Source organism: Lampetra planeri, chromosome 19, assembly GCF_965212315.1.
Source record: "Lampetra planeri chromosome 19, kcLamPlan1.2.h2, whole genome shotgun sequence".
Taxonomy (NCBI): Eukaryota; Metazoa; Chordata; class Hyperoartia; order Petromyzontiformes; family Petromyzontidae; genus Lampetra; species Lampetra planeri.
Genome location: NC_136125.1, coordinates 7,599,905 through 7,627,681, shown reverse-complemented (window position 1 = coordinate 7,627,681; position 27,777 = coordinate 7,599,905). Strand labels below are relative to the sequence as shown.

Sequence of the window (27,777 nt, the reverse complement as noted above, 5' to 3'; positions counted from 1 at the left end):
ACGATGGTGGGCGTGGTCTGCCGGCACGAGGAGGGAGCGAGGAGCGAGCCGAGAAAAAGATGGCGTCCGTCCGCTAGGCGGTCTGGGAGCGGCAGCGGCTGCGGGATGTCCTCCCCTCTCGCATCATTTGTCTCGTCTCGCTGCCGTCTCGCCGTCTGTTAAGAGCGACGTGGGTCGCTTTGTCGGTAAGGAGGAGGAGGAAGACTAGAAGGCGCTACGTTGGTGGAGGCGACAAGAATGTCAGCCCTGGACATGTTAGGCGAGCTCGGATACGTGGCCGCGGCTGGAGGCGGCGGCGGTGGAGTTGGTGGTGGAGTTGGCGGTGGAGGCGCGGCCGCTGGTGGAGTCTTTGGTGGCGTCGGAGGTGCTGCTGGCTTTAGAGGAGGAGGAGGCGGTGGAGTTGGTGGTGGTGGTGGCGGCGGAGTCGGTGGTGGTGGTTATGGAGGAATTGGCGGTGGTGGTGGCTATGGAGGAGGAGGTGTAACTGGTGGTGGTGGAACTGGTGGTGGTGGTGGCGGTGGCATCAGCGCCGAACTGGAGGTGAAGAAGCTCCAGGAGCTGGTGCGCAAGCTGGAGCAGCAGAACGAGCAGCTGCGCAGTCGCTCGGGTCCCCTTCATGGACCTAAGGCGACCAAAGCTGCGCCCCAGGGCCCCCTCCGCGAGCTGCCGGGCACCCTCCCCAGCCCTGGGAACGGCTGGGCACGGCAACCCGGACTGGCCTGCGTGGTGAGCTTCCCTCATACAGATGATTCCCCACCACCACCGCAGCAGCAGCCGCTGGTCGTGGTGGCACTTGCTATTTTGCTCTCAGCGGTGACTAAAACTAGACGTTGTTGTGGTAATGTCCACCGAAAGGTGCCTTCAAAGCTGTGAGGGTGGTGGTTGTTGTGGCCTCAAATGCTCGAGACACTTGCTACTTTGCTCTCAGCGGTGACTAAAACTAGACGTTGTTGTGGTAATGTCCATCGAAAGGTGCCTTCAAAGCTGTGATGGTGGTGGTTGTTGTGGCCTCAAATGCTCGAGGCACTTGCTATTTTGCTCTCAGCGGTGACTAAAACCAGACATTGTTGTTGTAATGTCCAGCGAGAGGTGCCTTTAAAGCTGTGATGGTGGTGGTTGTTGTGGCCTCAAATGCTCGAGGCACTTGCTATTTTGCTCTCAGCGGTGACTAAAACCAGACATTGTTGTAATGTCCACCGAGAGATGCCTTTAAAGCTGAGGGTGGCTGATGTGGCCTCATGCTCGAGGCGGTTTGAGAGGGGACGCGGTGCCGTTATTTCGTAGTCGAGGCCAGCGTGCACCGTTACTTCTTCTATCGCCTTAAACTTTAAAACGCCTTCTCTCTCTCTCGTCTCTCCTGTCATACGAGATTTTTTGTGTTTTTACCCGGGGTGTGGCAGCAACACACACACACACCACGCCTGTGGTTAGCGACAGCTTCCCCGGGGCATTCGTTAGTGGCTCGCGCAGAATTTGTAACACAAATAAAACACCCCAACCACGTTGTTTGGGCTGGGAGAGGGGCTATGATGTGACAGCACCGCAAGTGGTGGGGGGGTCATCAAGCCGTCTTGTGATCACCCGCGATGGCCGAGTTGTCATATGTCTCTTGTGAAGAATAAAAATTGTACATCACTACAGCCCTCGTGGATTTGTAAACGCTATCGTCGATTATGTTTTGTTCCATCGCAGACCTTTCTAAGGTTTCGCTTCATTTAATATAAGGGAGCCGTTTCTTCTTTTAAGTTTTTTGTTTTTACAAAGGGTCAGTCTCTTCCGAAACGTTTGGCCGGCATGGAAGAGTAGGCCAAATTACCCTCTAGGAGCAATAGAGAAGGGTTTGCTTGGGCAGTGATTTTCAACCGGTGTGCCGGTGTTGGTATTGTGAAAGAACTGAATTGTGAAGGAAAGAGCCCTTGCCACCCGCTCGCTGACCAGCGCAAGTTCTCATTTGCAAGGGGGTGTGGGGGATCATTGGGTTTTTTTGTGTACATTACTGTAATTTTATTTCATCTATCTATGTTGGACTTCTTTCGCACCGTACGTAGCCAACCGGGCTCATCGGACGTGCGAATCAATGTAATCGGTCGGACCGATGTTTTCATTTGAAAGTCTTCTTTTGCATGACGGGGAAATGTTTATAATGGGATATCTAGTTCGGCGATCCACTCGATGACTTCCTGAGATGCCGAGTGGAGTACTTGAGTGCCTCCCGCAACAGATATTAGTGGGCAGGTTGATGCGATACGTCCCATGGGCTTGGGACTCGTGACCTCAGTCGCTACTTGGGGGTCATCCCTCAACTTTCACTTGTGATGCAGGTGGGCGCTTCTTCGCCCCGTGGTCCGTGCGGATTCGGTTGAGTGCCCATCCACTGCCTTCGAGGGAAGGTTGAAGCCAGGGGGACCTCTGCTGCTGTTGGATCGGTGATGAGGTGTTGGTTATTTATGTTGCGTGAGTCCCACGATGGTTTGAAAGTGAGGTGCTGTGGAATAAGAAAGGTTGGGGAAGCACCGCTGTAGACGACGTTTGAGTTGAGGCTCTTTTTGTCGGCAGTGGCGTGTGCAAGACATTCCAGGGCTACAGCTTTTTACCTTTTTAATAATAATGCAATTCATAAGGTGCACTATGTCACAGGCAGAAAATTACCGCCACTCTTGAGTTAAGCAGTTGGTCTTTTTCCATGAATATGCGGGACAGTTGTCTCGCTCGGAATTTTCGGATTTGGGGAGACAAGTAGGCTTTGATGGCTAACGTCTCTTGTATTAAACACTGTTATCAGAGCTTGGAAAACACGATGGAAGTCGAGCAAGGCTAGGTTAAGAAGCAGGTTAAGAAGTATTTTGACTTGCAGTTTGGTGCTTGAACATAGTATGGATGAGACGAAAACTGTACAGATGTACGAGCAAAGTTCACGGGCAATAAACATTGCAGTCGTATAAAGAGGCGACTGCCCACCGGTGAACAAGTAACTGGAGTGAATTAGTGAGTGCTGGATCTTCTTCAATAAACCCGGACTGTTTTACGTTGAATTCTGTCAACTACAGAGAGGTAGGAACTTTGATCGCGACTGTGTAAGCTGGCCCAAGATTGTAACGTGGTAATTATGGCTGTTGTTGTGATGGAGTTAAAACAAATATTTCCGGCCTGGTGTTTGAGCGAGAGAGCGAGTGGCCCTTTATCAGAATGTTGCAAGTTCACTTCCTGGTTTGAGGTTGATTTAGCCCATTACCCTCTGGGGTCGATAAAACAAGTACAGTACAACTATGTGAGGATGTCAACAGTGGTTGTCTTATGATAGACTTTCCTGTGTTATGGGAATGAGGAGTTTCGACCACTCGCTCAGGGCTGCAAACATAAGATAAGCAATGCCTCCAGTGCTCATCTGAGCAGGAAATCACTGTGACTCGACTGTATTAAGTAATAGAACGATTCTGTTTGTTTGACTTGAACCGACCCCCCCCCCCCTTTACGTCCAGGCCGACCCCGACAACTGTTTTGGTGGCGGCTTCATGAGCAGCCCCCGCTTCGGTAGCCCCGAGTTGGGCCGTCGGGCCCTGCGAGACGGCCTCGTGATGAAGGCCCAGCCACAGGGTGGAAAGAACTCCCCCATTCTTCCTGCTGGCGCAAGGACGGCGCAGGGCGTGAGCGAGGACGAGGATGGCGGCGGTAGCAGCGGCAGCAGCAGCAGCGGCAGCATCGGCAACCTCACGCTGGACGAGGTGGAACTGCTGGACCTCGCCAGCCTGAGCGGCGAGCGCGAGGAGGACAGCTGGTGAGGAGAGCAGATGACTGTACCCTTGCATTAAGTGGCTCATTTAGCATCGGGCAAGGGAAAGGTTGCAGCCCTGCAATTTACTTGCTCGTACCACTGCTGGGGGAAGGGCCTCCATTTACACAATAAGCAGCTCATCTGCATGTATGCACTTTAATCAATTCCTCCCAGACCGCTCCACCAATCGTGATAATTGAGGACACGTATGCTTTCATGACCAGTATTATTATTAACATTTTACATACGCGATCTAACCCAAAAAAGCAATTATGAGTCATGTTACCTTTGTCCCGATAAGGCTAGTACTTCCTATCTCGCCCAGAATTGTTTATCCTATCTACCATTGCAATACGTCTGGTGGATATATGCCATTCGGGAGGGGTGTGTGCAGTGGGGCATGGGGTGGGAGCTGTGGAATCTGAATGGGCTTCCCGCTAGCATAATGTAAGAGAGAGTGATGCACCCGCAGTTGAACCTTATGGCGTAACCCCGGGGTACCATAGTACCCCGGCTCTCGCATAATGTCCGTGATGCAGTCATTCTTAGTTTGTTGATGGTCGGCGATGCGGCAATAGACTCATCTCGACGAGCTGTACACGATGCACTATGGAGCATACGAGCGTTCAGGGTTTCGGCGAAATCGTCCTCGCTGCGTTTCGACATCGCGGAGTAGCACTGATTTCGGATTGATTGGTACCCCAGTCGCAGAGTTAAGTACACCCCTGGAAAAAAGTGTCCCAGAAATTAAATATTTAATTGCCGCAGCCATTTTGTATTATTTTGTACCTCGTGGTACTGCCATAAGGATCAGTTGATCGGTAAGGAAAGGTCACATGTGCTCCAGCTGGTGAGAAGGATGCAAAATCAGACAAGTGGCCAATTTATATAAAACAAACATGGTCACTGCAACGCGCTCTTTCAGGTGTGCTTCTGCGACCGTCTGGAATGCTCTTCCGGTATTATTAAGAAGCCACAGGAGCTATGCACTTCTAAATCTGCGTTGAAAATTATTTCTTTAGAACTGCTTTTTTCTGTTTAGTTTGTCCATACCTCGCACCTCCGATTAGCACGGTTGGCTACGTACGATGCGAAGTTCAACATTCATACTTACGTCTTAGGTGGAATTTCTTTTAGTTCATGCTGGTTTTACATTACAGTAGCAAGGGGAAATGCCATGTAAGGTCGTTGATAGGCATGTTACACGTTACCCCCTCCACTCCAACCAAGGTGATGCAATAAACGAATTACTTGGGTGACAGGGTCATTATTGTAGTCATCAGCTTTTTTGTAAAAAAAATCCTGTCACATTGGTACAGTTTTCTCTACATGTCCAAAATGTAACCTCGGCATATGAGAATATAACAATGGATTTTAATCGATTATTTGACACATCCTTGTTTGCTGAAACGTGTCAGAAGTGGAGTAAACATTACTATCTTGTACAGTACAATTTACAACGTTTTATATGGGCTTTGAAGAGTTGTTGGCAGGAGGGTTGTTGTCATTCCTTCCATTGGGAACATTTTTTATGTTAAGTTGGTGCTTGTTGAGTCGACATTGCACGAGCTTTAAGCAGGTTACATCAAACACATTGTTAAATTGAAGTTACAAAATCTGATTGCTTTCAATGCATGTAAACTGTCGGTATTTATCCATTTAAATGTTTCAGATAAAAGATTGTGAACCTCTTCTCTTCATTCCTGGCATTGTGGAACGAGTTAATTTCACGAAATATCGGTTGTAGCGTCGCGTCAAAGCATAGGTGGAATGTTTAGCACGCTGTTGTACGCACTCACTCTTTCGAGTTCATTTCCTTGCCAGGGATAACCTCGGTGGACAGCAGCATCTGAGCTAGTCCTGGCACACTGTACCAAGCCACACTAACCAGCGTGGTGAAGCATGGTCCAACAATCCCCACGACCGACATGGCATGGGGAGGCCTTCATTCAGCAGTGTATTGACATAAAAAAGAAGGATAATTTAGTAAACCTATATAACCAAGTTATGGGGGAAGCGGTTTGATCAATTATTTTCGTGCTGCGTTCGAACATGATTCGCTGAGTTAATTTCCTTACCACGGCTAACAGCAGTGGTGAGTGATATCTGAACCGATTCTACACTGACCATGATGGGGAAGTATAGTAAAACAACTCGATGACTTGCACGGCACGGGAAGGCTTTCATCCAGCAGTGGATTGACAAAAGACTGAAAATTATGTTTTTTTATTTTAACTGAGCAATAACCTATTTGCCCTCATCATCAGCCATAGTCAATGTACTTCTGGATGAAGGCCTCCCACAGCTGTCACCATCCCTCATGGTCTCTCGATGTAACAATCGACCTAGTCCATGCGTAAATCTATGTTGGGCAAACCAGCGGCGGATATTTGTGCAGACTCAGGAGGCAGGAGATTTGGCTGCAGCAGAGTGTTCCGTGTCGTAGTGCGCTAACGCATGCGATGGTCAGATGATCACGCAGAATTTTCCTCCGCCCCCTCCCGCTAAACAGAGGCTGTAATTCACCTTGCATAGTTAGCGTGTCCATGCGTGTACTTCCATGCGTTCTTCGACTGTGATTACCCACAACATCGCCGCTGAGAAGGTTGCACGGTGGCATCTTACGCTTATTTAAATTCCTCCGCGATCACAAGTTTACAAGACCGTGGTAATTGTGATTTTTATTTAAAGTCAAGCTGACGTGTTACGAATACTGAGGTTTTCGCGGTCATGCCACATTGGCTGTCGGATATTGTTTACGGGTTGTATCGCGTGCTGTTCGGCATTACATCCAACGTTTCTCTCCAGGTGTTGGAACCCGGTAACCTAAGTTTGATTCGGCCACGGCTAAACTAAACTTAAAAACTTAACAATTTTTTTTAAACCAGGTAAGGCTCACTGAGCTATATAGCTTTTTTTCAGAAGCGACCTGGCCACATGATAAATCAACAGAGTGGCTTTTGTTGAAATTTCTAGTAGCCAAATATTCTAAACACACATTGATTCTAAATGTGGAGGGAAAAAACGGAGGACACGGATTAAAATCCACGCGACCACGGGGAGAACATGCAAACTTTAAATATCAGGCATCGGAGTCGGTATTAAACCCATGACCTCCTGTATACCGGCAAGGTAGTTAACATCTCGCCACCGCGGCTAACGTGAGTGGCGAATGTATAAACTGGTCTTGTGCCTCCCATAGGTCGACTCGGCCTTAACTGGTATGTAAACGTCAGCATTGGGGAGACAAAGGCGACCGGATGTGATACTGGTGCAGCACCTCGGACACCATGCTGGCCTTAATGTGTGCTCGCTAACACCACTTGCTCCAATTGTCCATATGGTATTGGGGAACCTTTGTTTTTGTGTGTGCGAGCATGTGAGTGTTATAAATACCTGTCGATAGATGGATGACTTATTTATAGTAAAGTAAGAGGCCATTTATACCAGAATTCTATTATTAGATGTGGCCTTGTGTTTAAATAAGTACAGCTAAAGAGCTAAACATTCGAATGTGTAAACGAAAAAAACATTCTCAAGCGATTCTAAGCAGATCTGCTCACTTCCCTTGCTGGCTCTGTAGTGAAAATTCCACATTGCTATGGGCAGAGACGAGTATATCCAAAGCATAACCGCTGGTTACTTGACAAATTAATACTTATTTTATCTAACGTAGTCAACACATGTAAACACATGTAAAGTTACGTGACGTTAGTCAGTTTATGTTGCTCAAATTTTTTTATTATCAAACCCCTGCGTTCCTTCAATCATAGTTCCAACTCAGTCTGGCCTGCGTGTATATTTTTGTTTGAAAAGAAATCCGGTTGCTAAGCGCCAAAGCCTTAACTGCACCCACAGTCTGAAGATTGTCGGCAATAAATTATTTTCACAAAAACCAGAGACGATGAGGGCGTTTAAATCCCCCAGCTGGTTAAGGCCCACATTGTTTAACAGCTGGAGGTTGTAAGTCTCGGTAAAGGCACACGGGTTGACGGAATGCGCGGCGTTGTCTACGTGTCACCCGCACAAGCGGTCACAGCTGGCACCACCGTTCCACAGAATCGCGCACTTCGCATGAACACACCGCCTCTTGCCAAAATCACCAAGTTGCCAGTCTGGTACACCGTCGCGTATCCGCACCGATCAATTAATCGCCCCCACCCAGTCCAGTATTTGCGTGCAGGACAAAACCGTGTTGCTTTCTGTAGCCGTTCACAAATCCGACCTGTTTTGCATGTCTGCCTATCCCTCAGTTTCCAGCCAGTCAAGATATGTGACGTTGCACTGCATTGAAAATTAGTAGGAAATATAATACGAGAAATGTCACACGACATACAACATAGCCCATAGCCCCATCGTCGCTGCACAGTAGCAATGTGACATACAGTATACGTTAGCATGATTATGGACATCTGTGAAATACTGAAAATCTATTAAAAAGGTCTTTATAGCTCATCGGATTTGTCCAGTATATATAAATATTCTGATTCTAAAAAAATATTCTAATGATGCAGTGGCAAACTTACTGCACTCTGAATTCCTCATCCTGAGTTGAATTCCTGACCACGGCTAATGTCAATTCCTGAACCTCAAGTCCCTCTTACTTACTGAGGTATGTTTAAACAATTTCCATGACCAATACGGATTGGTAAGGCCTCCACCTTTGCAGTGGGTGGATAAAGAGCTGTACATTATTGCAGTGTTTAAGGCATTGCCCCTTCTGCAGAGCAGGGAGAGAGAGTGCAAAGAGATGATCTGACTTGTGTTTGGAGATCGCACTGTACATTTTGAAAAGATGGGATATTTTTTTTAAAGTTGACTTGTGTGCATGAACAGATCATGCACGGAAGTGTGATGAAGACCCAGGGTGGCCCACGGTAGATGGCAACGGCATGGCGAGGCCTTCATCCAGGAGTGGGTAGACCATTGCCGATGATGAATCTATGTATGTCGTGGTTGTCCCAACGCTGGTACCTCCTTCATTGTCACCCGCCCGCCTGTCCCTCAGGCTGTACGCGTCGCCCGTGAAGGCCGGAAGCACCTCCCTGAGTCCACTGCAGTGGAGTCGCCAAGTCCTGGACCACCCGAGTCCGCAGATGGTGGCCGCCAAGCGCTCGCTCGCACAGAGGCTCGACGCCAACATGTTCGGTGAGGCCCAGCCGGTCTCGCCTGCCTCGCTCGGGCTTGCCTACTTCGCTCGCGCTCACCTCTCCCTATTTCTGGTTCGCAGCCACGGTGGCGAGAGGTTATCTCCCTCGCCTGGTGTGCAGGAGGTTGTGGGTTCGACGCGGACCCTGACGCCTGCTGCATGTTTGGAGGTTGCATGTCTCGCTCCCCGTAGACGCGTGGAATTTTTCTCCGGGTCCACCGGTTTTTTTTTTCCCCCCTCCACATTTAGAAGCATTCGTTTAGAGTACTGTATTTGGCTGCTGTTATGAATCTCCACATGATAAGCCACTTGGTTGAACTATCATTTGTGGCCAGGCCGCTTGGGAAAAATAGCTATATCGCTCAGTCGGTCTTACCTGGTAAAATTAAAAATAGTTCAGTTTCAATGGCACATTTCTGATTCGTGGTGTGTTTGCCAGTGCTGTTATTTAAGAGTCCATGAATTTTGACACCCTACCACCGCTGATGGTGTTAAACACCAATGTAGCCCAGTCACTTGCATAGCATCTCATGGCACTTTAAAAAAAATGTCGTTTATTTTCTGGTTTAACTTTGATATATATTTTTAGGCTTGTCACGATTCGATTCTATAACCGCTTGTTCTTTTTGGTGTAATATTTACAGGACAAGTAAATGTTGATACTGTGTGACTCATGTTAAGATAAAAGCTCATATTCTTAGGTCTTCTTAGGTTTTTTCGGTAAAGTCACGTAGGTAAAACATCAAAATGAATGAAAATAAAATAAAATAAAAAATCACGACGTTTCGGAGGCAACACAAGTCTCCGTCATCAGGTGGGACCGTCACAGCCAGATTAACTGCATGATGCAGCTAATCTGGCTGTGACGGTCCCACCTGATGACGGAGACTTGTGTTGCCTCCGAAACGTCGTGATTTTTTATTTTATTTTATTTTCATTCATTTTGATGTTTTACCTACGTGACTTTACCGAAAAAACCTAAGAAGATGATTCCTTGCAGTCACGAAAGCTTCAAATCTAGAAACATATTCTTAGGTTTTTTCGGTAAAGTCACGTAGGTAAAACATTAGAAGATAAGAGCTGTTTGTTTTATGGTGTTCATCTTTCTAAAAAACACCACGTGACACATTCGCTCTAAAACTTGCAATATCACACCTCTACTTAAATACCCAAATTTCATAGCCAAACAGATCATTTACTGGCCAAAAAAAAGTACATTGGCTGAAACTGTTAATTATCATCATGATACTAATTACACATCCGAGTGAAATGGGGCAGACCTGGCAGTCACGTTGACGAATGGGGCTTAACGCAGAGAGGCATGGGGCTAAATTTTTCCTTCTCGCCGCGGTACACATTGTGCCGAAATGCTCCTTCGCTGTGGAGCGAGGGGGATGGGAGGGGTATGGAGAGAGGCTGGGTGCCGTGAGTGTTCTGGCTGCTGTGCCGTGTCACTGCCAGTGCCAAGCGATGCGGTAGGAATGCGTGAGCCCCTCCGGCAGAAGGGCAGAGTAAACGACCCCCGGCCACTAGACACGTTGGGATTTGTCGAATCGTCGATTATAATTATTTGTTACGTCAAGTATTGATGCGAAATGTACCCCTTAGATTGATGGCGACAAACGAATGAGATATGAACCGTCGTGACAGGCAGTAGAGACATGCCGTAGACTACAGTTGAGACGCGGATGGTGCTGGTGATATTTGGTGCAGAGGAGAGATGCGGTGTACAATCAAGATGGTGCAGATGAGACAGCAGAGACGAGGTACAGTAAAAATGGAACATACAGTGTTAAAGGAGCAGAATACATGAGGCAGGAAGGTACAGTTAACCGTATGGACATGATGGTACAAACAAGATGCAATATGAATGTGACAGACCAGCGGTGATGAGAAAGACAGTATAAACGAGACATAGCAAAGTGGACGGATTGAGATAGAACAAACAAGGCAGTACAGATGTAACAGGCAGTACAGACAGAATATCCAAGACAGAAGAGATTGATGGTTAAGACGAGAGAGCATAGTTGAGACGTACTGTACAAATGAGAAACACTGCACCAAAGACGGATTTACTTTTGAGACAGTAGACATGAAACGGGACATATGAGAAATACCATATACACGGGACAGGATGAGACAGAATGAGAGGCATGATAATACAGACAGAAGAGTACAAAGACAATACGAAGCCGACCAAACAAATGAGAAAGAGGCTCTAAAGGGGATACAACAAAGGAGACGAGACGATTTGGAACAAACGAGACGGTGCACACGGGGCAGACAGGACATGAAGTGCAAAATCATCGGGACACTACAAACGAGACGAGAGAGCGATTCCTGAACTGGGTGGAGGGGGGGTGAATCGTTAGCGTGGTCATGCGCCCACCCTCCCTCCCCTAACTACCACACAGTCCCCCCCCCCACGAGACCCAACCCTGAGCTCTGTCAACAAATGAGCTCATCTCTCCCGCGACCCGTGACTCTTGACCCTTGTGCATTTTGGGAAGGAATTCATCCTGTCGGCATGACGACATCCCCCCCCCCTCCCCGCCCCCCTGCTGGTGCTGTTGTGAATATCGCATGAGTTGTAATACTTTGGCAATAACGGCCCTTTATTTTATCCTGGAAAGCTTCACTCACCGAGTCTCGAAACACTCTCTCCACTCGTATTGGGCACGTTTGACTATTTCCGCTTTTGAGTAGAGTTTGTTCCGGGGGGCGGGGGGACGACGACGACACCACCCTGTCAAGTCCATACAGATGGATTCGCGATCCCACTTGCTGTGCTGCCCATCTCCCTGGCCATGGCGGAATTTCACCGATCTCAGAGCGATCCGCCAAGTCTTGCCTCCCCCGAAACGCTGGATCGGAGATGAGTTCGCCAACCACGCCCGGCTTTGTCCCCCGGAATAAAAACAAACGGCTCCTTCACAAAAAAGCGTGCCTCACCAGTGAGCTGCCCACCCGCCCCATCGTGCATTTGCTCAGGTCAATAAATCGCGCCCGCTGCTCATATGGCTGCCGGACTTGTGACCCCGCGTTGTTCGAGTGCCTTTGTTCCATGTACGTGACTCATCATCAGCCAGCAGAGCAGGGGTGCAGCAGCTGTTCTTGGAGTAGACGGTCAAAGGAGACGGTGTCTGCCTGTGCGTGTGTCCGGGGAGTGCTCGCTTAACAGCACTTGCCCCAACAGTCTGTGAAGGCTATGGGGGGGGGATCTTTGTCTTTGGAGAGGAGAGTGACGGTGGCCGATGGCCATGTGTGTCAGCCTTTTGTCGGCGAGTCGCTCACCTGTGGTTCTGGTGGCTCTTAATTTTAAAAAATGTTCACTGATAATTTGATTTAAGGATTAGGCCACTTAATAATCTGCCCTAATTTGCATCGTAAGACGCTTCACTTGCCGACATAGCTTCAGCTCACCGGTACGTTGAAGGACAATTCTAACAATTAAATGTAGAAATGACATACAATGTTTTACTTGAGACTGTGCTCAGCATCTTCAGGACAAAGTCCAGGAAGTTAGAATAGCCATGTCACCTGACCCGGCTTTTAAAATAGGTATAACATCACAGGAACTATTAAATATTACATTCCTGTATTCTAATTCTATTGTAATTTGCGTTGGCCAATTATTAAAATGCATGATGTCTTATAATTATTCATGATTATACTAGCCTGTATCAGGATAGCATGTAAACTGAAGACAATTTAATTTGTTTTGATATGTTGGGTGGTGGGAGGGGGGGGGTCTTACGACACAAATTTGACCAGATTATTACGTGACCTTACAAAAAAGTGTTGAATACTTATTATATTAAATCTTGACTTCAAGCTTTCGTGACTGCAAGAATTCACTTTCTTTGGGTCTTTCGGTAAAGTTACGTAGATAGGTTCAAAGAAAATAACAAAAACTACGACGTTTCGATCTAGTGACTTTACCGAAAGACCCAAAGAATACTATATTGACTGCAAAATCTTACCTTTTTTTCTTTTTTTAAACACATCTGTCTTTTGTCTACTATTTTGTGCCACTTATCCTGTCGCTGTCACATCACGAGATGGACAGTTGGTTTGGATCTCTCGCAGAATGGTACAACAGCCTTCGTGCCAAGCTATCCTGGCTGTAGAACGGTCATTCTTCACCACGTTGGTCAGGGTGGAGTAATGAAGTGGACCATTTTGTCTCACCTCCCAAAGATTACCTGGTTGGTATGGGTGCCCCTATCCAATCGAGTTTCTCACATCTCTGAGTGACGCGGTGGTGAGATGTTAACTACTTTGCCTGGTATACAGAAGGTCGTGGGTTCGATCCCAACCCTGGTGCCTGTATGTTTGGATTTTGCGTGTTCTCCCAGTGGTCGCGTGGATTTTTCTCCAGGTCTTCTGGCTTTTCCCTCCACATTTAGACATGCGCTTAGAGTACTTGGCTGCTATGAAATTCCACCTTTTAAGCCACTTCGTTGATCTATCATTTGTGGCCAGGCTATACAGCTCGGTGGACCTTACCTGGTAAAATAAAACGAAATAGTTGAGTCGTGAAGACCTTCAAGCTTCCCTGCCTCATAAAGGCAGCGGCACAACGAGAAGAGGATGCGTTGCCTACTCGTGTTTAATATCAGAGAGTCAGCGCTCAATGTTTTTGTGTTGTTTCTTCTGTGAAAGGATGACACGGGGTCCGGGTTCACGTGTCAGACATAGAGCCCTCTGACATGTGCCACACAGCCGAGATATGTTACCAGCGCCCAGTTGTTTTGGTCCTTGTTTTTTTTGGTTAACGCTCTGGAAAGTTGTAAACAGGCCAAAGGCGGTGGTGGGTGGTGGGGGGGGGGGAAGAGTTACGTTGCTCAAACTTACAGTGCGCCGTGTATTTTTATAGATGCAGTGGGCTGGTCACATTGTCCCTACGTGCGGCAGTGTCGGCCAAAATAGGTGTTTGCCAACAGCACTTGTGACATCTAAACTGAAAGAAAATGGAATCGTCTCTCTTTCTGCGCATGCTTTGTAGAGAACCCGATGACAAAATCACCCAGAATGCACCTGTTCTTTTCAGATGTAGGAAGCTAAGCGGGTTTGAACTTGGATAGTGCTTTGATGGGCAAGCACCATGTAAAAAAACTGGTGTCGTAGGCTGTGGCTACCTTCTGGGCAGAAGTGAGTAGTGCAGCATCATCTTGTACTGTATTATGCGCCCATGCTGCCTGCCGTTACCATCCCCCTGAGCAGCATGGTGAAAAGGGTGGTGGGGGTGGGGGGGAAAGATCCAGTACCGGATCACATATCGGATATCAAACACGGGTTCATAGCGCAAGTACGCAAACCACAGACAGCATTTGTGTCAATAGTCTAATCAAAACTGAAAGGGCGATCGTTCAGTGTGTGTATACACGAGTCGTGCTTAATTTCGTTTTTATGAATATATCCTGCAGGTGGCTTTGATCACGTTTCAAAGCTGTTTAAATTGAGCGCAGCCGTGTGCGTAGCATCCCCTGTGCTCGTGCGCGCGCACACACACACACAACAGTGGTTTATGTAACGAGGACACTGGAGCCGAATTCTCTGCACAGACTTCCAATCCATCGCGTCTTGCTTTGGTCAGTGTTTGGACGTTGGCGAGAGGTCTTCTCCGAATGTTTCCAATTGCCACGGCGACTCCTGTAACAATATTAACATCACCCGACCCATCACTGTCTCCCCCCCCCTCCTCCCCCCACGTCCCAATCCTGTTGCTGTTTCTCACCCTCACTAACAAACGTCTTTGCTTTCTTTCCCTCTCTTCCCATTCCTCGCACCTCAGCCAACAACCGCCGAAGCTTCGTCTGCAACCCTTACGCGAGCGCCTCCTGCCACGGCACGCCGCGCTATGCCGGCCTTACCGCCGCTAGCCTTAGCGGCGCTGCCACCAGCCTTAGCGCCGCGCGCGAGTCCCTGACCCTCTTGGGCCACCGGCAGCAGCAGCAGCAGGCGATCGCCAGCCCGTACGGGAGCCCCGTTTCCTACAGCGACGAGCGCCGTGCGACCGCCTTCCCGATGCCGTCGTTGTTCTCGCCGTACCCGGGTCAGTACGGACAGGGGTCCACGCGGGTCACGAGGTGTCGGACGGGACGCCGAGAGCGGGCGGCCGAGAGTAGTTCATCCCCTATGGCCTGTGGGCCACATAAGGCCTACGGCAGTTTACAAACGGCCTGCAAATGATGTTTATCCACACTAATCTGGTACTAGAGTTCAATATTTTATCCGTCACTGCATGCCTCATACAACACTCATCGGGTATTAGGCGGCAATATATATCTGTCGCTGCAAGCATCTTAGCCACGCTAATCTGGTGCTCGAGGCGGGGGGGGGGGTATTTTTGACCTGGCAATACCCTGTTTCCATATTCACGTTTGTGTACTACTGGCACTGCAAGGCCCACTTGCGGTGAGAGGAGTGATTGAGTTGTGCGTTAACGTGTGGCCGCCTGCCAAAGGTTATTTGAAAGACCTTTTCGGCCCCAAGTATGGAGAAGGTTCCCCTCCTCCAACCTGAATGATACGCAGCGTACAAATCAAACGGTGCTCGTCTTGTGTGATAGCGGGTAATGGTGCGCCGATTCGTCCATTAAGATCAGTTCTGGCGCTTGCTATTCACGCGTCTAACTTTGCGGGTTAGACTCTATTCATCCCGGTTCGTAGATACGTCACACGCAATGAATTCGCACAACACCCCGGATAGCCGCTAGAGGTGCGACGATCACCATGCTGGCAAATAAAGAATTATTTAATTGGATGTTACATTTAAGATAAAAGAGTGAAAGAAAATGTACAAACATCTCACAACTTACAATAAATAACACAAATGTATCATACAAATCATGTCAGGAGCTTAAGTGTTTGCTGTCGCCCCACCTGGTTCGTGTTATGTGTCTGCGATGTGCCTCGTACCGTTTTTAATGTTTGTGATTTGTGATGCTCCATCTTTCAGAGATGCAGTTTGCGTGACTGGCGCTGCAATATAAGCTACAATCGTTATTTTAAATGTAATTGTAAAGACGACATAGATCTATCTTTGTTGCTCGCGAATCGCGCTTCTGAATCGAAGCAACTCCTCAACTCGCCCGCTGGGGGTGATTCGTGACGTCCCTGAGCGGGTTCGCGAATTCGTCACCGCAGAGCTGCGCGGCGCACGTCGCGACCGCCAACGGCGCCATCACACCGGAGCGTCTCTTCTGCCCCACCTCCCCCCTTAGGCGCCGCCGGGGGCAGCGGCGCTTGCTCGCCCCTCTCTCCCCATCCCTCGTCGTCGGCCGACAGCGAGCCCAGCGTGCCAGGCAGCCGCGTGAGCGAGCCGGGAAGCCGCGTGAGCGAGCCCTCCGTCTACGTGTCGCTCTCGCAGTCCATGGAGACGGAGAGCGACGACGACGACGACATCATCGGCTGCGTCGGCGGGGACAGAGACGACGACTTCAGCGCGGGCGCCTACAAGCTTCAGGATGTGACGGACGTTCAGATCCTCGCACGCATGCAGGAGGAGAGTGAGTGGCGCGCCCTGTTCTCGTGCGCTCAAAATCAGAATATTTCGGTGAAGTCGTGTAGAAGGGAAGTAATAAAAAATAAAACATAATAAAATAATTCTCACGACGTGACTTTACCGAAAGAACCAAGAAGATGAATCCCTGCAGTCACGAAAGCTTTAAATCGAAATCAGAATATTTATTTATGCTAGAGGAATCTCATGAGCTATGTGGCTCTTTTTCACAGATGTCCACGGCCCAGCGGTAGCGCCTTCATCGCTTGTTGCAGACGTTCACGGTTGTTGGAATTCAGCGGCTGCCCTGATCGTTACTGCGGGCGTAGTAACCGCGATAATACCTCTTCATTGTCGCCGTCCGATTGGCACTGGACGTTAAAGTAGATCCCCTGACGCCGTTCGCGGCGAGAGTTGGCCGTTGTGTGCCGGTGTCACGGTCCACATTTTGGCGAATTCAAAACGTACCCACAAAATAGCTGTGAGGATTATGCATCCTTGCAATCATCGACCCCTACTAGTAGATTGTGTCCATTTGTAGGCCAGGTGCTGAGTGTGCTTCACAGAGGCAGCTGCTACTGGGGGTGCCCCTTCCAATGTTTGAGATGAGATGTAAAGCGGTCGTGTATGGCACTCGATAAAAAAATATTACCATTATTGTAGGTAGTAGATATTATAATGAATTAAACTATAGGCGTGGGTCTGTTTAACAGCCAGCAAATACAATCGTTATCGATAAGAAACTTCACCAATTACCAAGAGAATGCACCTGACATCAGATATCAGAAACCAAGCAAGTTTGTGTGCGGATAGTGCTTAGATGGGTGACGAGCATGCATGGCAGATTGACATAGCCGGCTGCGGGGCCATACATATGTTGTACAAAGCGGGAAGCAGTGCAGCAACAAAAATCTATTGCTCTACTGTGCTTCTATGCTTCCACATATATGCTCAAGGCCTTCAAAAACCCATGTTTACCAGTCTGGTCAAATAACCCCTATGGCCTGCATGGCATGGGTAGTTCATCATCCACAAGTGGATTGACAACAATAGGGCCGTACATGTACATATAAGAAATGTCGTTTGTCCATGAGCCGTTCAGTCGCAGCACTTAAGGTTTATTTTTTACAATAAAGGGACCATTGTGATCGGATGGAATTGGGAACCTATCGTGTTGATGTTGAGCTATGAACGATGTACGACCTTTAGAATGGGTATAGGAAAAAAACGTGACCGAGGATGTTTACTGTGCTTTTGTGATCCGTGGCAATGTCGTGTGGTCACTCACATGGGTTGCAGCAGTGCAATTCATGCGACGGACCAGCCGGTGCAAGGCGAACAAGCTGAAAGGGGCTTGAGGTCACTCACGCGATGCAAATTCTAGCAATTGTAGGTGATAGAAAAAAAACGCCCCGTGCATAGAGAAGACTGCTCGTTACAACATCATTACAATTCAGAATAGTTACCTTCAATATCCTAAGAGTTTACTGGAAAAAAAATGTGCTCACAGGTCAGGCCCTACTCTACTTACTGATGAGACTAAGAACGTTTAAACCGTCCCAGGGCTCTCCCTGCTCTATTCTCTCAACAAACGACGCTCACAGACTGCGCCCACCCTCGCCCCCTTCCCCCCTGCGCGTCGCCCAGACCTGCGCCAGGAGGCGTCCGCTAGCGCCTCCCGCCGGAGCTCTGGTGCGTCGTCGGCGCAGTCGCTGCGCGGGTACAGCCTCGCCTCCAGCGACCAGGAGCTGGACCGCGACGAGCCCCGGCACGGCGCCGGTGAGCACGATGGCGAGTACGCCGCCGGCGACGACGAGGTGGAGGAGGGCGACGATGAGGAGGAGGAGGAAGAGGACGAGGGCTACGTCGTCTCGCACCGGGACCGCCGTTTGTCGCGCCCGATGGCGGCGGCGTCTCGCGAGCTCCTCGTGCGCCGCCTGGCACCGTCTCCCGCTGTCCGGCAGCAGCAGCAACGGCAGCAGCAGCAGCAACGGCAGCAGCGGCGCGTGGCGTCGCCGCGCTCGCGCTCACCTTGCCCCACCGAGCCCGGCGGGAGGGTGTCGCCGGCGGGAGCGGCGGCACCGCAGTCGGCGCAGCTGGCGCAGCTGGCTCAGCTGGCGCAGCTGTCGGCGTTTGCGGGCGCGTACGGGCAGCGCGGCGCGGCGAAGCTTTCGCTGCCCGGTCAGCACGCGCCGGTGCTGGAGCTGGTGCAGCACCGGCAGGCGCACGATGACGGTGAGGGATAGTGGTGCGAGCGTGCTCGATTGCTCGCTCGCTCAAAGGCCAATTCGGCAATCGAGTGGTTTCGGTTGCTTGCATTTGGTTTTGTTGTTTCTTACCTTTGGAAGTTTTTACTACCTTTTGTTGTATTGTTGAGATTTGTCATTTCACAGTTTGACATAAAATATACAGATGATGATGATGGTGGTGACAGTAGAAAGTGGTGTAGCATAGTTGCCAATGGTCCCTGCTGTGTGGAATGAAATGGGGCCCTCCCCTGTCTAATGTCCCCTCCTCTTTGTGGCCTCAGACCTTGGCTCCTCAAGTCCGTTACATTTGAAGCACCTGTGCACTCGATAGCTACTACGGACACAAACTGCGGATTCTGATTCTTCTCACAATTGACGTTTAGTAACTTCATGTGTCCGGTGGGCTCTGTGTGCGTGGCCCCCAGAGAGGATGAGAGGGAGCTTACCCAACCTGTTCCGCCCGCCCTCTGCTGGCTCCACGGCCATCGACGGCACGGCCCTGGGCGTCCGCAGCAGCCGTAGCCTCGAGTCGAACCTGCAACTCCCGGGAGCGGTGGCCTCCCTGCGTCCGTCCGGGCTGCGGCAACCGCAAGGCGGTGAGTGTGGCGCTGACGCGGTGACGCAGGGTTTGAATCCAGGTTTTAGACACGCGCGATTAAACTGGATTCTCAAGTGTAGTTTGTTGGTAGTGTTAGACCAGTTGCTAAAACGTTAAGTGAAATTCGTTTTGTATAACCAAATTTTGCATTTTGTTATCTCGACTAATTTAATGTTCTTGTTTGATGGATGTGCGACAAACATTATTTTGGAACGCATGTCAAATATCTGGCCCTTGTGCAGAAAAGGAGGCCATTTAAAAAACTTCACATCATTGTAACTGGTATAAAAATATCGTGATGCAAACGGTAAAATACTGCTTGAAGACTATTTTCAAGACAATATTTCCACACAATGTATTTTACAATAACCAAATTCTGAGCCAGTTGCCTCTCGTCCCACCCCCACAGCTCCATCCTCGAGCCGACTGCGCCCGCCATCCGGCTGCGGCATCCCCGTGAGCCCCATGGCACGGCAGCTCAAACCGCCCACGTCGCTTGGATCATCCGGCACGCTCCCAACCCCCTCCTCCTCCTCCTTCCCCGCCGCCGGTGCCACTCTCCCTGGTGCCAGTCGGCTGTCAACACCGCCGTCGTACGGCTCGCTCGCCTTCTCCGTGCCGGCGCCGGGACGGCACTCCAGCGCCCCGGCCGGCGGCACAGGAAGGCTCGTGCCGACGACCGGCGGCAGGCACAGCCCCGGCGGGGCCAGCGGTATCCCCATCGCGGGACGGCAAAGCCCCGGCTCCATGTCCGCCTCCGGCGCCGCCGCTTCTTCCCCGTCCTCCTCTTCGGCCTCCGGCTGCTCTCCCTCGGCGCTGGGAACCGGCGCGGGACCCGGGCCGGCTCGGCCGGCGCCGGCGGGCCCTGGGACCGGTGCGGCCGTAAGGAGCGGGCTGCCGCGGCTCGGCGCTCCGGGAAGCGGTGCATCCCGAAGCAGGCTGGCGCAGCCCGTACGCAGGTATCGTCTGCGTGACGGGCGAGTGGCTGTGCGTGCGGGAACTTTGCAGCTGTTCACTGACCGGGAATAGTCGATTAGTCTGTTGATAGAATATATTAATCGAATGACATTCAGCATGTAGCTTGCGTGTAATTTGTATAAGCAATTTCCATACGCGAAGCTCAAAATACCTTCTAGCACTGCATTTAATGGGATTAATGATGCCATCGGGTCAGAGTTGTGGTGGTTAACAGTTGTCTTTTGTATTCTTGGTTCTGTCGGTAAAGTCACGTAGAAGGGAAATAATAAAATAAAATAAACAATAAAATTCTCACGACGTTTCGATTGCAACACAAGCAATCATCATCAGGTGTGAAAACCACAGCAAGAAAATTTGAAAAAACGCCACTTTTTTCAAATTTTCTTGCTGTGGTTTTCACACCTGATGATGATTGCTTGTGTTGCAATCGAAACGTCGTGATAATTTTATTGTTTTATTTTTATTTCCCTTCTACGTGACTTTACCGAAAGAACCAAAGAATATGAATTCCTGTAGTCACGAAAGTCGATAATATACACTTCGAGTTACTGCTCTCGGGGGTTTTCTCCAGGTACTACTCTTGATTCCCTCGCACATTTTAAGAACTTGTTCATCGGCACTTAACTCAGGTTGCCGGCTTGCCTGTAGCCGGGAATTTGGTAGCGTGTGCCAACAGTGAAACAGCCTCTGCCACAACCCTCGGCCGGATCGTACCCGTGCCGGCCGGGTTATTTACCTACGAGGCACAAATGAAGCAGTAGCAAGTGCCATGTACCCATAGTGTATTGTTATTGCAGTGGGTGTACTGCATTGTGAACCTGGCGAACCATATCGATTCCCGGCCAAGCCTAACATCAGTGGTGAGTGACGCTTCACCAATCCATGCTGACCATTGTGATGAAATATGGTCAAAGGAAGGGCCTTCATCCTGCACTGGAATGATAAGGGCTGTGAATTATGTCATCATTGCGCGTCATGCTTGCTGTGCCCTGCAGTGAGTTTTCAGATTGGATAGCTGGCGTCTCCCCTTTAAAATGGTTGCCGATTCATCGCAAATATTTTTTATGTATAATTGATTAATACAATTACAGCACTCGTGGGTGGTGCGGTGTTAGCAGGCAGGTGAGTAGCGTTTTGCACGCAGTTTTGCTGTCTCATCGCCGCCTCTCTCCACGTCTCTCATTTCTCCTGCCCCCGACCCCCGCGCAGATCCCTGCAGCCCCCCAAAACCTACAGCACTTTTAGAGACGACTCGTGGAACGAAGGCTGCTACTGAGCGGGCCGAGGACGGCCGCAGTGGTGCCGCCGTCACCGCCACCAACCTCCTTCTCGTGACGCCTTCACCGCGTAACTGTCGGCACTTGCTACGCCCGCGTAATGGCTCACGGTTGCCATCTGCGTTTACAGACGGTGTTTCGTCCTCGCCACCATCGTCATCGTCACCGCCACCGCAGTCACGATCGTTGTTTATTTTTTTGCTGAAAGACGATGGTTGGACTGCGTCTTTGTCGTGGGTGAAGGGAGTGAGAAACAGGGTTTTTTTTAGAAGGGCTGTCGTGATGGTTGTTGCTGCGATGAACAAAGCGATTCGTGTTTTGTGCGAATAAGCGTTGATTCAGAGCGCTTAGGAGTCAGGGTAATAGCTAAGCATGGAACGATTCACCACCCCACCTGGCACTTTGATAAATATCACGATTCGGGGTATGAATTCCATTCAAGAACCAATCAGTTTTATTTTTTTTCCATTTTTACCGTCTTGTTTGTATTTCTCATTTTTTCCCATCCCATTTGTTACTGCTCCATTCACTCCGTGTACCTAAACGTAGAATTCGCATGTAATTTTCTGACAGTTGCAAATAGTCGATTCTCACACAAACGATTCAATGCGTGCGTCTGGAGCACGCGAATCGATTTTAACCGTCGAGTCGGTGGATCGTTGCATGCTTTGATCATGGCGGGGACGCTTGAAGGTCCGCTTCTCTGCGGTTTCTGGAGAGCGACGGTTTTGACGATTTGGGACGCGGCAACCTTCCAGCACCGCCGTTTACAGAAAACGATAATCCGTTATTATAGCTCGCGCGCCAAAATGTAACAGTTTTACTTGGTTTTGTTTTCTCGCCGTCTGAGCGCTGACGTTTTTTTTGAGCGCCACGCTTCTGCTGGCAGCCCGCTCCCTTCTCCTTGTCCCGCCCCCGCCCCAAGCGGCCGCCACGGCTGTAGGGATGCAAAATAACGGCAAGCAGAGACAATCTGGCAGCGATCGGCTAAGAGGTAGGTTTCATGGTGTACGCAGCATCTTGTATCAGTGAGTGAGGGTTAGGTCCGTACACGTTGGGTTAGGATTATATGTAGTATCACGTGAAATTGGATTTGAGATACACACAAGGTGACAGGTAATTGGGTTAGGGCTATATGCAGGATTACACTTCAGTTGGGTTAGGGTTGGAACTACAGTATGCTCCACATCACATGTCTGTTGGGTTATGGCTGTAAACATCGTCAAAAGTCAAGTGGGATACGGCAAGGGCTGTACGCAGCATCACGTGAGAGAGGTTACAGCTATACAGCACATGCAGCGTCCAGTTCATTCAGTCTTCAAACAATATTAGACATCTGTTGAGTTCAGTCTATAAACTGGATCAAATGTCATTTGGGCTAGGGCTCTGCACTGCTTTATATGCCAGTTGGGTTAGGGTTAGGGATATGCCCAACATAATGTGACTTGGTTATAGGGTTCTGCACAACATTACTCCTCAGTTGGGTTAGAGTTAGGGCTCTACACAAGTATCACGTGTCACATGGGTTAGGGTTATGGCTACACACTATCACATGTCAGTGGGTTGGGGTTAGGACTGTACATAGCATTACACTCGAGTTGTGTTAGGGTTATACACAGTACCGCATGCCACTTGGGTTAGGGACGTACTATTTACAGTGTCCACACGTCAGTTACTTCGTGCTGAAGACCACCCTCTCACGGGTCTTTCGGTGGCCGTTCTTTTCAACTGGTCCAGCCATGGTGTTTGCCGGACACTGTTGCTTCCCGTCACGGGGCCACTCGTGCTGCTGCTGGGAAGAGCAGGGGCTAAGTGGGCCCACCGGGCGACTCAAAATGTCGCACGCGTCATTAACATGGCCACGTGAGCTGAAGTGGACGTTTTTATTCCACATACCCCTCTCCCTCCATTCTACAGATGCCCTGCCCCCAGAGGTCGCAATCAGGTGCCCGATACCCCTACCCTACCCGATACCCGGCTACCCGTACCCGGCCGGGGACGGGTACCCGTTTGCGACCCTGGTGCGGCCGGGTACGGGTAAGGAATCAAAACCCGTTTGCGACCTCTGCCTGCCCCACATTCTACAGGTGGTTGAGTGCTGGTTATTGTAAAAGTTGAGTTTCGGTCGTACGATGTTGGCGCTTTAGCTAGCGGTCAAGTTTTTGGTGAAGTTGACGAGTCGATGGTTGCTGTCAAGCTCGCTGCCGTGTCATTGCACTCACCCCTTGCTGTTGCGCACAGGGGAGGGACCTCTCCTCGTTTGGTCTTGACAGAACCAAAAGGAAACCTCGACAGCTTATCATCCATTCTCATCGCAAACGTATTTTTGCTGTATTTACACACACAGACACTCGGTGGTTCCTCCCTTGGCATGTGTGTATGTGTTGCAGCTGCCATACTGTTTATCTTTATTGATTTTTAAATCGCTCTGATCTCCCAAATGGGGGGGAAAAAAAGCAAAGTTGCCATGAAATGGGTTCACCAACTATGAGAGCCCAGATGTTCTCTCACCTGAATCTCAGACTTTGTCACCCGTTTATAAGTGATGATGTCTGTTGTACTTACATTTGCGATAACTTGAAGATCACAAAGGCTCTCAAAGTATGCATTGCGCTGACAGCCGAGTCATAATATTTAATTACAAAAAGTATTATTTTCTTTTCTTTAAAGCTAAAAAGAATAATTCAGTATTTATTGATACTGCCTGCCAAACGATGTTTTATTAATGTTTAATGCATGCCGTTTATTTTACCACAAGTGCATATTAGTGTTGTTGAATCCTCTCTTTGCTCTCGCGAAGTCTCGCAAGCGGACGCGCTATTTATCGGTGTATGTGAGTCAACCTGTGCCTTGTTCATTCACAGTCCCTGTGGTTCGCTTCAGAGGTGAACGGAAGGAGCGGCAATGGAGAGATCGCTCGCAAACTTCACTGTGCGTTGTGTAACATTATGGGTTAAAGCAAACATAAGCAGAAATCCGTTCTGTTTCCACATATAAATAAAACATCTTTTTTGAAATCCATAAGCCAATTGGCTCCCGAGACCAATATTATCAAGCAAAATGTATTTAAGCAAGCAAACGCTAGACCGGTTTATTTACGTATATTTATATATAAGGCCGGTGACACGGCTTACCGTTAGTATGTTGACCTCTCGTTGCAGGGGTTCACAGTGCGAATTCAGTGGCCGTCCTGGTTATTGCTGCGGTGTGCATTCACCGTAAATATACTGCCTCGCAGTGGACGTTATAAAGATCGCTGTGACGTCATTCGCAAGAGTATGACATTCTGTGCCAGAGTTGTGACCCAAGTTTTAAAAATGGCACCTCACTTGGGATCATAGCAATCATTGTCTGTCACTGCGAAAAACTTGGCAAGACTGTCCTGAAAAAGAGTCGTGAGCCATAGATGAGGCCCTCTTGGGTAGACAAGCATAATAATATGGAGACAGAATGCAGTTCTGCTTATATTTTCGTGAACATAAATTGGGGAAGAGGAAACGGTTGCACAGAAAGAGGTGAAACGGAAAGACACTCCTTCGCAAGCGGGGCCAGGCCACCAAACTTTTTGGCCGGCAATTCACGCCCAGCGTGTAACGTCCCGGCATTGCACAACCACGTGAGTTACCACTCTTCCACCATCGAGTCTCTGCCCATCACTGGCGTCCCAGTCGAGGTGTTGCACGATTTTCTTTTTATCGAACCAAACTCGCGGGTTCCCCAGAAGGTGATGACGGCTCGAGCGGGGGGGGCGAGGTGTGGTTCATCCATGCGGCATCTCCTCGCGCGCGCGCCGTTGGGGCTTGAGAGTAAGGCGGTGGTGTGAGCCATCCGCAAGCTTGCCAAAATGCGCGTCGTGGCGAGTCGCGCTGCGTAGAGGCCGAAGGCCAGAAAGTGTAAAGCTCTTGGTCATCCCACAGTCTGCCGCACCAATTCGGGTTTAAGCCAGGCTAGGTCGGTGGATAGCGCTAGGCCATTCTTAGAAATGCATCCTCGCGAAACCTTTGCTTCATCCTTTCTAGATTTGAAGTTTTCGTGACTGCAAGGATCCATACTCTTTGGTTTTTTCGGTAAAGTCACGTAGGTTAAAAAAGAAAACAAATAAATGAAATTGCGACGTTTCTGAGGCAACACAAGCTTCCGTCTTCAGGTGGAACCGTCACAGCAAAATTACCGCATCAAGTTTCTCAAAAGAAGACTCCACCCTAAAATATGGGTAGTGCTTGTGTATGATTTCCGAGGCTTGGTGGCCCTGATCATCAGACACGAGTGAGGATTCGTTATAGAGAAAATCGACTTCAAAGTTACGGCCACGCGTGCTGCCACAGCACGCCTGAGTGATGTCACTGCATGGAAGCGTTCAAACACACGGGGATGATGATGGCACTTTGATGCCACTCAAGTGCTCTGGAGGCACGCAGGAACATATTTTTTTCAAATATATACAACTATCATTAACTTGGGTACATATCTACAAGAGCGCTTTTGGTTTTGTTGCACGTTCACTTACGACTGATTCAATCTCTTGTGAATTGAAGCCTCCTTAAGCCCCGCTTTCAACTCGTGTCTTGAGCTTTCCTTCAGCCTTTTGTTTTACACTTGTTACGATCTATTCTCAGCCTTCATCACTTGTAGTCTCATACAAACCCTGGTTTAGTCACGGAAGCATTCACTGTCCCGAATGCCTGGTTGAGTAACTTGACTGCCGTTTTAAGTTCAGCGCCCTAGTCAAATCAAGAATCTGGGATGATCAAGATGCTAATTTATAACTCGTCACGCAACATTACATGGACCGGAATTCCATGGTCTGCATCGCTGTATCCGGTTGTTATTTTCTGATTAACGTTTTGTTAAGTTCGCAACACCCTGCACTGTACATATGCCTGCTGCTGGAATAAACGAGCTGCAGGAATCGTCGGGCCTTAAGTTGTCGGACTGAGCTCTTGAGTCGTGCTATTTGAATGCGAAGTCGACCTGGGGAAGGTCCAGGATCAGCACCGCCACCACTCTCAAGCCGTGCTAGCTGCGGCTGAGAACTGAACCAAGTCGCTTGGTTCATGTTGCAGCACGCTAACCACTGCGCCACTGTTCCCCACATGCGCGTGCTCAGACATATAGAGACCGTTGGAGCATACACAAATTGCACGAATGAGACTTTTTTTTATAATAAAATAAGGCCATCGCACAGCGAATAAATAAAGGCTGGGTCACCCATGTGATGAAGAAGGGAAAGTAGATGGTTAAAGGTCTTAAATTTGGTCTCCTGTTTGTGTTCATATCCCGATATTTAAGGAAATACTTTTGGAGCCACTTCATGGAATCCCAGGGGCTATGAGGATATTTCCTCATGTCCTGTGACCGGAATCATGAGACCGGGCTGAAGTAGCCCTGGCTTGTGCAACCAAAACCGTGCAGTCGAGATGCACATTCCAAAGGTGTACCCAAAAAGATGGGGTCACAACAAATCGGCTATTTTTGTGTTCTTTAAAACAAAAATCCAGTGTATCAGCATATTGTCATGGGAATCCAGGACCTGTTCAGTTCAGGTATCACTTCACCACTCGTGCTAGCCATGGCCGGGAATTAAACATCACATCGGCAGTTTCATAATGCAGTGTGCTAACCATTGCACCACTAAACTGTAATGTAATATTACATATTCAACGAGTCCATTAAAGAAATAACAAATTTGTATAGTTAAATTGTATTAGAATTTTACTTATTGTTATTGCCAAGACAACACATTCCTGCGGAGGGAGCTGGTAGGAACGTTGGGTTGCTCGGTCAATGGCCAGGGTCAACGGCGACGTGGTGTATTCCGCAAATATGCCCGACTGAGGGTGGGCACATGCCGGCGTGATTAGGTTAAACGTTGAGTTTTATAAGGACACCACGGGGTGACCAGCCCCTCCCCACCCAGCCCCACCTCCCACCCCCCACCCAGCCCCACCCGCCCCACCCCACCCAGCCCCACCCTCTCCACCCAGCCCCTCCCCACCCTCTCCCCACCCAGCCCCTCCCCACCCTCCCCTCTCCACCCAGCCCGACCCCTCCCATTTTGGATGCACGACGGACGGACGGACACAATAATCCCCTGTGGGCTGGTGGAACCAGGTGGTTCCTACCAGTATTAAAACAACTTGTTTGAAACTCGTAGAACTCATCTTTGTCAGCCCATTGCAGGATAACTGCCTCTTCAAATTACGGGACGTATCTGACCATACTTCACCACACTGGTCAATACTTCACGG

The 27,777-nt window shown here is 49.3% G+C and overlaps 1 protein-coding gene across 3 annotated transcripts; it reads left to right on the top strand.

The window, feature by feature from the left end:
• LOC144724032 (SLAIN motif-containing protein 2-like) lies at positions 1-26,447 on the top strand. Of its 3 annotated transcripts, none has more exons than XM_078602856.1 (9): positions 2-726; positions 3,480-3,775; positions 8,781-8,920; positions 14,719-14,979; positions 16,150-16,434; positions 18,075-18,662; positions 19,102-19,272; positions 19,684-20,233; positions 21,462-26,447. In XM_078602856.1, exons 1-9 carry the CDS (start codon positions 238-240, stop codon positions 21,526-21,528), a joined length of 2,847 nt encoding a protein of 948 aa, XP_078458982.1. In that variant the 5' UTR covers positions 2-237; the 3' UTR covers positions 21,529-26,447. The 3 variants fall into 3 exon arrangements, with proteins under 3 accessions (XP_078458983.1, XP_078458982.1, XP_078458984.1); XM_078602858.1 differs by lacking the exon at positions 2-726 and adding an exon at positions 759-3,051; XM_078602857.1 differs by lacking the exon at positions 14,719-14,979 and having other exon boundaries at positions 1-726.
• Positions 26,448-27,777: the final 1,330 nt, after the last annotated feature.

Excerpts from the sequence above, each read along its gene's own strand:
- LOC144724032 (XM_078602856.1), top strand. The coding sequence starts at position 238 with ATGTCAGCCCTGGACATGTTAGGCGAGCTCGGATACGTGGCCGCGGCT. Across the intron at positions 727-3,479 it reads AACCCGGACTGGCCTGCGTG|GCCGACCCCGACAACTGTTT; the intron begins GTGAGCTTCCCT and ends CTTTACGTCCAG. Across the intron at positions 3,776-8,780 it reads GAGCGCGAGGAGGACAGCTG|GCTGTACGCGTCGCCCGTGA; the intron begins GTGAGGAGAGCA and ends CCTGTCCCTCAG.